At 38.8% G+C, this 12810-nt stretch overlaps 1 protein-coding gene across 1 annotated transcript in view; it reads right to left on the reverse strand.

Moving 5' to 3' along the window:
* TESK2 (testis associated actin remodelling kinase 2) overlaps window positions 1-12810 on the reverse strand; it is a 114822-nt gene that overhangs the window by 98590 nt on the left and 3422 nt on the right. The window contains exon 2 of the mRNA XM_081085838.1: window positions 4735-5044. Within this exon, the coding sequence (XP_080941964.1) occupies window positions 4735-4956 (222 nt within the window). The 5' untranslated portion in view covers window positions 4957-5044. The remainder of the gene's footprint in view (window positions 1-4734; window positions 5045-12810) is intronic.

The raw sequence follows: 12810 nt of genomic DNA on the forward strand, positions 1-12810 counted from the left end.
GTTTAATGGGTATAGAGTTTCAGTTTCACAAGATGAAAAAGTTCTAGAGATTGGTTACACAACAATGTGAATATATTTAACATTACTTAACTGTACACTTAAAAATAATTAAAATAATAATTTTATGTTGTGTGTATTTTACCTTCTTTTTTTATAATTAAACACAGACCTGGGCAGTGTGACTCAGTGGTTGAGCGTTGACCTATGAACCAGGAGGTCATGGTTTGATTGCCAGTCAGGGCACATGCCCGGGTTTCAGGCTCAATCTCCAGTAGGGGGCGTGCAGGAGGCAGCCCATCAATGATTCTCTTTCATCATTGATGTTTCTCTCTCTCCCTCTCCCTTCTTCTCTGAAATCAATAAAAGTACATTTTTTAAAAAAGTTAAAGAATTACTATATGACCAAAAATTCCACTTATAGGTAAATACCCAAAAGAACTGAAAACAGGGATTCAAACAGATACTTGTACAACAAGTTCATAGCAGCATTATTCACAATAATCAAAAGATGGGCCGATGAATGGAAACCCAAAATAAGATATGTACATACAATGGGATATATTCAGCCATAAAAAGGAATTAAGTTCTGCCCTAACTGGTTTGGCTGAGTGGACAGAGCACCAGCCTGCGGACTGAAAGGTCCCAGGTTTGATTCCAGTCAAGGGCATGTACCTTGGTTTCAGGCACTTCTCCAGTAGAGAGTGTGCAGAGGCAGCTGATCGATGCTTCTCTCTCACCGATGTTTCTAACTTTCTATCCCTCTCCCTTCCTCTCTGTAAAAAAAAATCAATAAAATATATATTTTTTAAAAATGAATGAAGTTCTGCCGAAACCGGTTTGGCTCAGTGGATGGAGCGTCGGTCTGCGGACTGAGGGGTCCCAGGTTCGATTCCGGTCGGGAGCATGTGCCTGGGTTGCGGGCGTATCCCCAGTGGGAGATGTGCAGGAGGCAGCTGATCGATGTTTCTCTCTCATCGATGTTTCTAGCTCTCTATCTCTCTCCCTTCCTCTCTGTGAAGAATCAATAAAATATATTAAAAAAAAAAAATGAATGAAGTTCTGACATATGCTACAATAGGAATGAAACTTGACATTCAGCTAAGTGAAATAAGCCAGACACAAAAGGACAGATATTGTATGATTTCATTAATATGAGGTACCTAGAATAGGCAAATTCTGTGAATGTAGAATAGAGTTAACAGGGGTTCGGGGTAGGGACAAATAGGGAGTTATTGTTTAATGGATACAAAGTTTCTGTTTGGGATGATGAAAAAGTTCTGGAAACAGATAATACACAGCACTGTAAATGTACTTAATGCCACTGAACTATACACATGGTTAAAATAATAAATTTAAGTTAAAAAGAGAGAGAGAGCCCTAGCTGGTTTGGCTCAATGGACACAGCATCGGCCCAAGGACTGAAGGGTCTAGGTTTCGATTCAGTCAAGGGCACGTACCTCAGTTGCAGGCTCAATCACTGGCCCCATCAGGGCAAGTGCAGGAGGCAATCAATCAATGTGACTCTGTCAAATCGATGTTTCTCTCTCTGTCTGTCTCTTCCCCTTCCTTTCATTCTCTCTCTGAAAATCAATGGAGAAAATACCCTCTGGTGAGGATTAACAAAAGGAGAGAGAGAGAGAGAGAGAGAGAGAGAGAGAGAGAGAGAGAGAGAGAGAGAGAAGGTAAGGAATAGGAAACAGTGAAACAGTGAATTGGAGATAACTTTGTGGAAGTGTTTTGGTCCAAAAGAGAATAAGACATGAGGGAGTGTAGCAACAAGAGAAGATTTTCTCCCTTTAAAGTTGTTGTTGTGTGTTTTTTTTAATATATTTTATTGATTTTTTACAGAGAGGAAGGGAGAGGGATAGAGAGTTAGAAACATTGATGAGAGAGAAACATCGATCAGCTGCCTCCTGTACACCTCCTACTGGGGATGTGCCCGCAACCAAGGCACATGCCCTTGACTGGAATCGAACCTGGGACCCTTCAGTCCTCAGGCCGACACTCTATCCACTGAGCCAAACCAGTCAGGGCTAAAGTTGTATTTTTAAGTTGAGAGAAATAACAATGTTTACATGCTGATGGAAATAATTTAATAGGGAGTGAAATATGATGTAGGAAAGGGGAAAATTTCCTAGGTAATGTCTTTGAGTAGGCAAATGGAAATAAGATATACCGTACAAATGGAAATATGGCTTACATTGGAGCATGATAGTTCATCCATCGTGACAGATATAAAGGCCAAATAAGTGGATAGACATGTGGGTTAGTAGCCATATGTGGTATGGGAGGCCATAGAAGTTCTCTTCAGCTTGCTTCAGTTTTCTCAGTGAATTAGGAAGCAAGATCATCACTGAGAGTGAGAACTAGAGAAGTTCTGGAAGTCTGATCAGAGAAATAAAGGTATGAAATAATCTGGGAGTGTAAATGAAGTAGGGAAATATGATTCTTAGGAGAATTAAAGGCTCAGTTTCATTAAAAGTGTGCAAACACCATGGCCAGCATGGCTTGGTTGAATGTTGTTCCATATACTAAAAGGTATCAGGTTTGATTTCCATTAGGGCACATACCTAGGTTTCAGGTTCAACCCTGGTTGAGGCCCTGGTAGGCAACCAACTGATGTTTCTCTCTAACATTGATGTTTGTTTCTCTCTCTCTCTCCCACTCCACTCTCCCTCTCCCTTACCTCTCTCACTAAAATCAATAAAAACAACCCTAGCTGATTTGGCTCAGTGGATAGAGCATTAGCCTATGCAACTGAAGGGTCCCAGGTTCGATTCCAGTCAAGGGCATGTACCTCAGTTGCAGACTGGATCCCCAGGCTCTGGTGGGAGGCAACCAATCGATGTGTCTCTCTCACATCAATGTTTCCCTCTCTCTCTCTCTCTCTCTAAAAATCAATGGAAAAATATCCTCAGGTGAGGATTAACAACAACAATTAATGAATAAAATAAATAAAATAAAATAAAATAAAATAAAATAAAATAAAATCATATCCTTGGGTGAGAAAAAAAGAATCTATAATAGTAAAAGTGTAATATGCAAATCAACCGAACAGCCAAACAGTAGAACGACCATCCATCCGGACAACCATGCTATGACACCCACTGGCACCAGGCCAGCCAAGGCAGGTGCAATGCGATTGGTCGGGGGTCTGGCCAATGCCCCATGATCGCCCAGCAGAGGGAGGCCCAGGCCACCGGCCGCAGGGCAATCAATTGGGGGGCTCCACAATTGGCCCAAAGAGGGAGGCCCAGGTCACCGACCAGCAGGCTGTGGCGGGTGGATGGGGCATCCCTCTGCGGGGACGATCCATCGCAGAGCCCTGGCCGAGTGGGCAGGGCATCCCTCTGCAAGGGCGATCCATCACAGAGCCCTGGCCGGGTGGGTGGGGCCTACCTCTTTAGGGCAATCAACTTCGGGGCTCCCGGACTGTGAGAGGGCACAGGCCGGGCTGAGGGGACCCCCCCTCCAGGCCCCTGAGTGCACAAATTTCATGCACTGGGTCTCTAGTCCTATATCCTATATAATAAAAGACTAATATGCAAATCGACCAAACAGCAGTACTACCAGTCACTATGACGCACACTGACCACCAGGGGGCAGACACTCAACGCAGGAGCTGCCCCCTGGTGGTCAGTGCACTCCCACAGGGGGAGCATCGCTCAGCCAGAAGCCAGCTCATGGCTGGAGAGCGCAGTGGCGGTGGTGGGAGCTTCTCCTGCTTCTGCGGCAGCGCTAAGGATATCTGACTGATGGCTTAGGCCCGCCAGAGGGCGTGGACCTAAGCCGTCAGTCGGACATCCCCTGAGGGCTCCCGGACTGTGAGAGGGTGCAGGCCAGGCTGAGGGACCCCCTTTCCTCCTACCCCCCGCAAGTACACGAATTTTGTGCGCCGGGCCTCTAGTGAATAAATAAATAAAAGGAAGCAAACAAGCCCTTGCCTGTGTGGCTAAGTTGGTTGGGTGTCAGCCCATGCACCAAAAAATTACCAGTTTGATTCCCCGTCAGGGCACATGCCTTGGTTGTAGGTTCAACCCCTGGTAAGGGTGCATGCCAATCAGTATTTTGCTCTCACATTGATGCTTCTCTCTCTCCCTTTCTCTTCCTCTCTCTCTAAAAAATCAATGAAAAAATCTTTAAATGAAGTATAATGTATACTATATATATATATTTTTTGAAGCAAACAAAAACTATATGTGCAGGTATAAATATATGTGTGTGTGGTTTTTTTATGTACATATAAAATTTTATATGTGTATATAAGATGCTTGTATAATATATGCATAAGCTTAGAAAAGGATCCAGAGTATATACACCAAATTTTAACAGTGCTTATAATTGGAGATATAGATATAGATATAGATATAGATATAGATATAGATATAGATATAGAGAGATAGATGGAGGGAAAAGTGAAAGAGTCTCCTATATTATTTGTGTGTGTTTTTTTTATCAGCATGTATTATTTATAATTAAAATAATAAGATATCTCACAAGTTAATAAATAACCTGAGGGGACAGTTTAGGACAGTGGTTACCAACCTTTCAGACCTCACGGACCACCAGTGGTCCACAGACCACCGGTTGGCAACCGCTGGTTTAGAACACTGTTCAAGATCCACAGTATACTGACTAGGCAAAGCCTATGTCCTAATTAATTAAACACAACTATCAATTCTTCAGTGAAGCTGACCATCAAGACAATATGAGGAAAGATGAGGCATCACTCACCTTGAACACTTCAGAAAAGAAGCCAGATCCTATTTTTTCACAGGTGAAGTCATCTAAACGTGTCAGTCTGGAAAAGGCACTTATAAGAGCTCGATATGAAGATGTCCCAACTCTTCCCACCTGGGTCATGTTCCCATCGTTTCCAACACCTCCTTCAAAATCTTCAAGACGCTCCACACGTGGAGGAAATCCTGCAATTGAATTCCGTTTGCTCCGATCCATAGTTGTAATAATCACTTTTTCTTCTTTTAAGAAGGAACTCCACACATAATATATTTTTGTTGAGTTTTACTTCTCTTCCGGTTTGACACTAAATAAGAGATCAAAAAGATACTTCATTAAAACTATTAATAAACACATACAAACCAATGAACTAGCAATATAAAAATATTTCTTCTTTCACATTCTAGTTCCTGATTTTCAGACCTAAAAAATACTTTATGCCTTTACCTTCAAAAAACACTGATATATTTAAAGCTCCGATATAATCAGTGTTTAACATGAGTAGAATATAATGAAGATCACCAATTACATTCTAAAAAACAAAGTAACAATGGTAATATCTCTCATTCAATGAACACACACTACCTAGGAAACAAGTATAAAAGCCCAAAATATGTCATGTCATTTGATTCTCAAATAATTTATGATATAAGGATTATTATGTTCATTTCACAGAGCAATCAAGTAATCATACAGCTCACTAAATGGCAGAGATAACATTAAAATGCAAGACTGTCTTTTTAAAAAGCCTGTGCTCCTACTAATGCCTTGCATAGCCTCACATAATTTTCTCTTTATTTGAAAAATTAAGCCCAAATATACAAAACAAAGATGACAAAGATTTTATACTATAAAACTATATAATTTTAAAAGAAGAAAACTATATCCAAAAGCAACTTAAAAATTCAGTGTTGATTAAACAGCACAGTCCAGCAGAAGTGACTGTAGAAGGCTCAACCCTAGCTGGTACATAAAAGAATAAAACAAAAGCCTACAGTTTCTTTTAGCCTATCTCCCCCTACATCTATTTTTTTCCAGGAGAATTGATATTAAGGGTCTTATGCAAAGTATAACAAAGTGACTCTTCAATTAGTGAAATGCTTTCAATTAGTGAAAATGTGATGAATATATAGCCCAGGTTACCTTTACCACCTCCAACCAGGGAGAATAATGACAGGGCTCCCAGGGCAATCCTTACAATATGACCCTGACTCTCTACCAATAGTCAGAAGTTGGTGCCACTCTACAAAATATGAACCAATTACAGTTCCTTTCCTAGCAATTGGAATTGTAATTCAGATATTTCAGCCTCAGTCTGACTGTTTTCTAAAAAGAAAGCCTTGTCAACTCAGGAGTGTTGGCCATGACCATTTCCTGCCATGCAGCCTATAAGGATGAAAAAGCCAATTGATCATCTATCTGCTTCAAAATTAGCCAAGGATCTTAAAACCCAGATTCTTGGGTTTCAACCTTGATCTCCTAAATCAGAATCTCTTGGAGTGAGACCTGGGAATTTTACCAAGCTCCCCAGTGATTCTTAGGAAGGGGAAATGTTAATAGCTTTTTTAAAATAGAAATTTTACAAGCATTTTCTCATTTATTCCTCAAAACATACCCCCAAAGTATGATCCCCATTTTACAAAAAAAGAAATGTAGGCTCAGGAGGTTAACTTGCCTAAGGATACATAGCTGGTAGAACCAGAATTGGAAGCAAGGTCCATCCAGCACCAAAAAAGCTCACGCTTTCCCCACATCATTATTACTTAGTTCAGTGTTTTTCCACTATGAGAGTTGTAAGGAGTTAAGTTAGTCATCTGGGTAGAAAGGAGGGCCAGGACTTAGTGCAGAGGAAGGCCAAACTAATTGTAATTTGGACAGAGATAGAACAGGAGGGAAAAGAAACTTAATTTTAGGAAAATAAAATACAGATATTGAAGTTAAAACAATATATGAAACATAGTTGCCTGCTAAATTAACTAAACAATTTGACAGGCTTGTTATGAATAAGATATAGCCCAGAAAACTGGTCATTTCCCACAATAGGAATACTAACAAGTGCATTAGCTGTGTGTATCAAGACCAACCACATGGCAAATCTACATGACAGGTTTGCTCAGCTGCTATCCTTTCTATGGACCAATATAGCAAATACAGGCACGCTTCAGGATGACTGCCTAATTAAAAATAAAAGCAATACTGCTGAATTTTTACCATCCTGCTGTGAAATCATGAGTTGCAGTTTCCATTCAAACCAAAGGCAATCTAACATAAAAACTGACATCCCTATTTATTTAATTAGCCACGAATATATATAATGGCATATATTAGTGACAGATCAAAAGTCAGTTCTTAAAACCGTGTTATCTCTTTTAGATAAATATCTTATTTGTTGTTATAATTACAATCCATGAGGCCCTAGATCATGACATAAACTTATGTTGAAAGCTGTAAAGGCATTTGGAGGTTAACTAGTCCAATCTTTTGGCCAATTCAGAAATCCCTACTATTAATGGAGTCAAATGTTAACTGGGTTCCCCCTAGGTGCAAAGCATTATGGTAGGTGCTATATATACTGAGCATTTACTATAATCCATACACTTTTCTAAGTGCTTTATATTTAATATTCATAATAGCCCTATAAAATAATACTATTACTAAAAATTTTACCAATGTGAGAAAAAAATATGAAGGAATTAGTTAACTTGTCCAAGCTCTCTCAGTCAAGAAGTGATAGAGCCAGAATTCAAATCTAGATACTGTACTTTCTATTTGATTTTTTTTATTATTATTTTTAATCCTCACGCAAGGATATTTTTCCATTAACTTTTAGAGAGAGTGGAAGAGAGAGGGAAGGACAGAGAGAAATACCGATGTGAGAGAAACACATCAATTAGTTGCTTCCTGCATGAGCCTGACCAGGGCCCAGGCCAGGGAGAAGTCTGCAACCAAGGTATGTGCCCTTGATCAGAATCGAACCCAGGACCCTTCAGTCTGCAGAATGACGCTCTATTCACTGAGCCAAACCAGCTAGGGCTTTTTTTAATGTTTTTAATGATTTTTTTTTTTTTTAAGAGAGAGAAAGGGAGAGGGAGAGAAAAATAGAAACATCAATGAAAGAAAAACATCTACAGCCCAACACTGTGCTCTTAATCACTATACTAATACAGTACTGCCTCTCTGGGAGGAGGATAGAGAAAACAGAATGAAAAATGACTCCACCCCCAGGAGCTTAGTCTCACAGGAAGAACATGTACCTCTATGACTACAATTCTGTGTGATAACTGCTAATGACACATTAAAAGTAAGGAGAGCTTAATTAAGGCCCTGGCAGTAAGGACAGAGAAGTGGGAAAGATGATAAGTGACTTTATTTTTTTATTTTTGTTACTTCTCACCCGAGGATATTTTTTTCATTGCTTTTTAGAGAGAGAGTGGAAGGGGGTCGGAGGGTAGGGAGGGGAGAAAGATACACTGATGTGAGACACATCAATTGGTTGCCTCCTACAGGAGGTGGGGAGCAAACAGCAACCCAGATTCATGGGGAACCCATGAACCTTCGCTGTGCAGGCCAACATTCTAACCACTTCACAACACTGACCAGGATAAGTGACTTTAAAAAGGTGAGCAAATGGCCTGGCCGGTGTGGCTCAGTGCTTGAGCGTGGACCTATAAACCAGGAGGCTACAGTTGGAGTCCAGGTTAGAGCATATGACTGGATTGCAGGCTCGATCCCTATGTGCAGGAGGCAGCTGATCAAAGATTCTCTCCCCTCCTCTGAAATCAATAAAAAAAATATTTTTTTAAGAGGTGAGCAAATGGATGTAGTAGGTGCAAGAAGTATCTAGGATGACTCCTAGTTTACTTAGAATCCTTCCCATGTTTCTGGTTTGATTGGAGAAATGACTAGGCATTGACCAAAAGGAAAAGATTTGTGAAGAGATGTAAATTCTTTGCTGATCTTCTGAGTTTGAGGTGCCTGAAGAAAAACCAAGTAACAACATGTAAGAAGTTGGGAGACACCACACTAAAACTCAGGAGAAAGGACTAGACTGGAGATGCAGACTTGAAAGTCAATAGAATTTACACATATTCTAGAGTTCCCCAAAGTAGAAAATATGAGTAATAAGTAATATTTACTGAGTTGCTACTATATGCCAAAACCTAGTCTCCTTCATGATGTCCTTAGGTGAAATCAGATAAGAGGCCAATGAAATATATCAACATACATAGGACAAAAAAAGAAATTAACAGAGGTAAGAATAAACCAAGAAAAAGTATGTCACACAAAGTAAAGATGAAAACAACAATTATATCAAAAGCCACAAAGCAGTCAAATAATGTGAAGAAAAGTATCACTGGATTGGACACTATGGAAGTAAGAGAGAGTTCAGCCTACTATACCATTACACTTACCACACTACAAAGAGCACAGTAATTCCTGTAGCAGCTTGTGTTTTTTTAAGATTTTTTTATGATTTTTAGAGAGAGAGGGAGAGCAAGAGAGAGACAGAAACATCAGTGTGAGAGCAGAACATCAATCGACTGGCTGCCTCCTGCATGCCCCCTACCAGGGATGAAGCCCACAACCTGGGCATGTCACCTGACCAGGAATCAAATCAGGAATCTAACCTTTCAACATTGAACCAACTAAGCCATATGGCCAGGGCAGCAGCCATTCTATTATTGGAAAGTTTTGAATGTTACAAAGCTTCTTTTTTCTTTTTCTTTTTTTAATACATTTTTATTTATTTCAGAGAGGAAGGAAGAGGGAGAGAATAATAGAAACATCAATGATGAGAATCATTGATTGGCTGCCTCCTGCACACCCCACACTGAGGATCGAGCCCACCACCTGGACATGTGCCCTGACAGGGAATCGAAATGTGACCTCCTGGTTCATAGATCAACGCTCAACCACTGAGCCATGCTGGCCTGGCCAAAGCTGCTTCTTTCCAAGGAAAGAAAAGCATAGGAAAAACACAATATTATGTTTAACGTCTGACTCTAAAGGAAAACTAAGAGTTATAACAATTAAATACAATAAGGATATTTTATTGGATACTAATTTGAACAAATTATTATAAAGGACAAGTGGGAAGCTCTGGGAGGTAGCTCAGTTGGTTGGAGCATTGTCCTGATAAGCCAAGATTGGAGATTTGATCCCTGGTCAGGGTACATACAAGAATCAATTAATGAATGCATAAATAAGTGAAATAACAAGTCGATGTTTTTCTCTCTCTCTTCCTTAAAAAAAAATCAATAAAAAGAAAAGACAACTGGGGAAATCTTAACAAGGATTACTATTAGAGGATAGCAGAAAAGTATTAATTTTGTTAAGTGTGATAATATTAAGATTGTATAAGACTTATTTGGAGATGCACATTGTAAATGATGTGAAAACTAGTGAACCATGGCTAATGTAAGAGCAAAACAATTTTTCAGAACTTTTAGTCAGATTCTAATTATACCTAACACAAAGAACAAGACTAAAGTATGCAAAAATACTTCAAGATTTCCACAGTCCCTACTTTTGAAAAAGATCCCATGCAAATTATCCAATGAAAACACTGACCAAAAGATCAATACCACCCTAGTTTCCCACATTGTGGAGGAAAAAATATATGTCATTCTATTACATTTAATGTAGAAGAAGATATGACAGTCTCTATATAGCTTGTTCAGAAGACAAATAAATAAATAACACCATATTATATCTGTATCATGATTTACAGTTGACAAAGCACCTTGACCTTCACAATAATTCAATTTTCTCACTCCTGTTGGGTAGATAAAAAAAACTAAGGCTTCAAATGGAGAAGGCCTTTCTAACTATGACTCAAAATCCAAAAGGTATAAAGAAAAAGATTGAGAAGTTTGCCTACGTAAAAATCTAAAAGTTCTGCCGAAACCGGTTTGGCTCAGTGGATGGAGCGTTGGCCTGCGGACTGAAGGGTCCCGGGTTCGATTCCGGTCAAGGGCATGTACCTGGGTTGCGGGCACATCCCCAGTGGGGGATGTGCAGGAGGCAGCTGGTCGATGTTTCTCTCTCATCGATGTTTCTGGCTCTCTATCTCTCTCCCTTCCTCTCTGTAAAAAATCAGTAAAATATATTTAAAAAAAAAAATCTAAAAGTTCTGCATGGGAATAAAATAAAAGAAATCAGAAGACAATATCAAATGAAATTTGAAAAATTTCAAATGAAATATGAAAAAATATTTGCAATCCCACAGACAAAATATTATCTTATATGTATGATATTTATATATCATAAAGAGAGGCATATAAATCAATAGGAAAGAGACCTAAACCCCACAGAAAAATAGGTAAAGAGTTAAACAGTTTATAGAAAAGGAAATTGAGTAACTCAAACAATATAAAAAGATGGTTAACCTTAAACATTGTTTGCAGGTAGTTTTTATCGCGCGCTAACAGGTGGCGCGGGCCATTTTTGCTAATTTTTTGCGCAAATGGCAACGTTCAGTAAAATTACGATAACTTTAGTTTACATATTTATACGTTACCCGCATTCTACCGCTAGTCTATAAAAAACATATTAATACGTGTCCCGCGCTCTACTACACTATTTATACGTTTATAGAACGTATAAATATGTAAAACGTATAAATACATTTCCCGCATACAATGGGTTAATGTAATTTTAAAAAATTTCTCTGAGGTATCATTTTTCTCTGTCAGATTGGCAAAACTTCAAGTTTGATAATAGCAAAGCATAATATTAACAACACTGATCCTGGAGCCAGAGTGCTTAATTTGAATTTCTGCCACATTAGCTGTGTAATTTGGGCAAGTCACTTAAATTCTCTATACCCCTCAATTATTCATCTGAAAGTGGAGATAATAATAGTACCTATCTAAAAGGATGTTACTAAGTTTAAATGAGGTTATGTATAGCAAGCACTTAGAATAGTATATGGCCCATAGTAAGTACCATATAAGTATTAGCTGTGATATAGCTAATGTTGAGTGAACAGGCAATGTATATTAGAACAATCACTAGAAAAGCAACTTGGCAATATTTTTCATAATTATATATGTCCTTTTACTTAGAAGTCCCACTTTTTGCAAATGTATCCCACAAATACTTCTGCACATGTGTAAAATGACATTTGTTCAAGGGTCTTCGTTATAAAGTTGCTTAGAATATCAAAAGGCTAAAAGCAACACAAATGTCCAACAATAAAGAAATAGTTAAATTATGATACATTCACTCAATGGAATACTATGCAGGGGTTTTTTTGTTTATTTAAAGCAGAAGCTCTCTATATACTGATCTGAAAGGTTTCTAAGATATATTAAGTGAAAAAAGCAGTTTGGGGGTTAGGGAGAGAGAAGGTACAGAACAGTGGGGAACCATAGGTTAATTTTTGCATGAAAATGGAAAAAATATGAAAATAATAAGCATTTGCCTAAAGAAAGTCTAAAAGAATATAAAGAGGCCCTGACCGGTGTTGCTCAGTGGATAGAGCATCAGCCTGCGTACTCAAAGGTCCCGGGTTCGATTCCCGGTCAACGGCATGTACCTTGGTTGCGGGCACATCCCCAGTAGGGGGTGTGCAGGAGGCAGCTGATTGATGTTTCTCTCTCATCGATGTTTCTAAGTCCCTATCCCTCTCCCTTCCTCTCTGTAAAAAATTAATAAAATATATACTTTTAAAGAATATAAAGAAACTAGTTAAAGTGGTTGGGAATGGGCATGGAACTAGGTAGATGGGGGAATAGGCAGAGGAGTGACACTTTCACTGTTTACATAAAACATAAATATGCCAATATTTAATTAACCAATTGAATGTGTTATCTAGTCAAAGATTAATTTTTTAAAAAACAACTAAAGCTCACAGAGGATAAGAAATTTGCCTACAACCATATAGCTAACAAGGGTTGATTATAGTTAGGATTTCCATTGCTTTTCCTTTCTGAAATTTTCAGGAATGGAAGACTTAAAAATTATCACAAGCCTTTTTTTCTGAAACAACTACTCCCACTGAATGCTCAGCAAAAAATAACACTAGTATGTTCACACTGAAGTCATCTCCATAAGATGACTTGGAAAAAA

The sequence above is a fragment of the Myotis nattereri genome, assembly GCF_964212035.1.
Source record: "Myotis nattereri genome assembly, chromosome: 3".
NCBI lineage: Eukaryota > Metazoa > Chordata > Mammalia > Chiroptera > Vespertilionidae > Myotis > Myotis nattereri.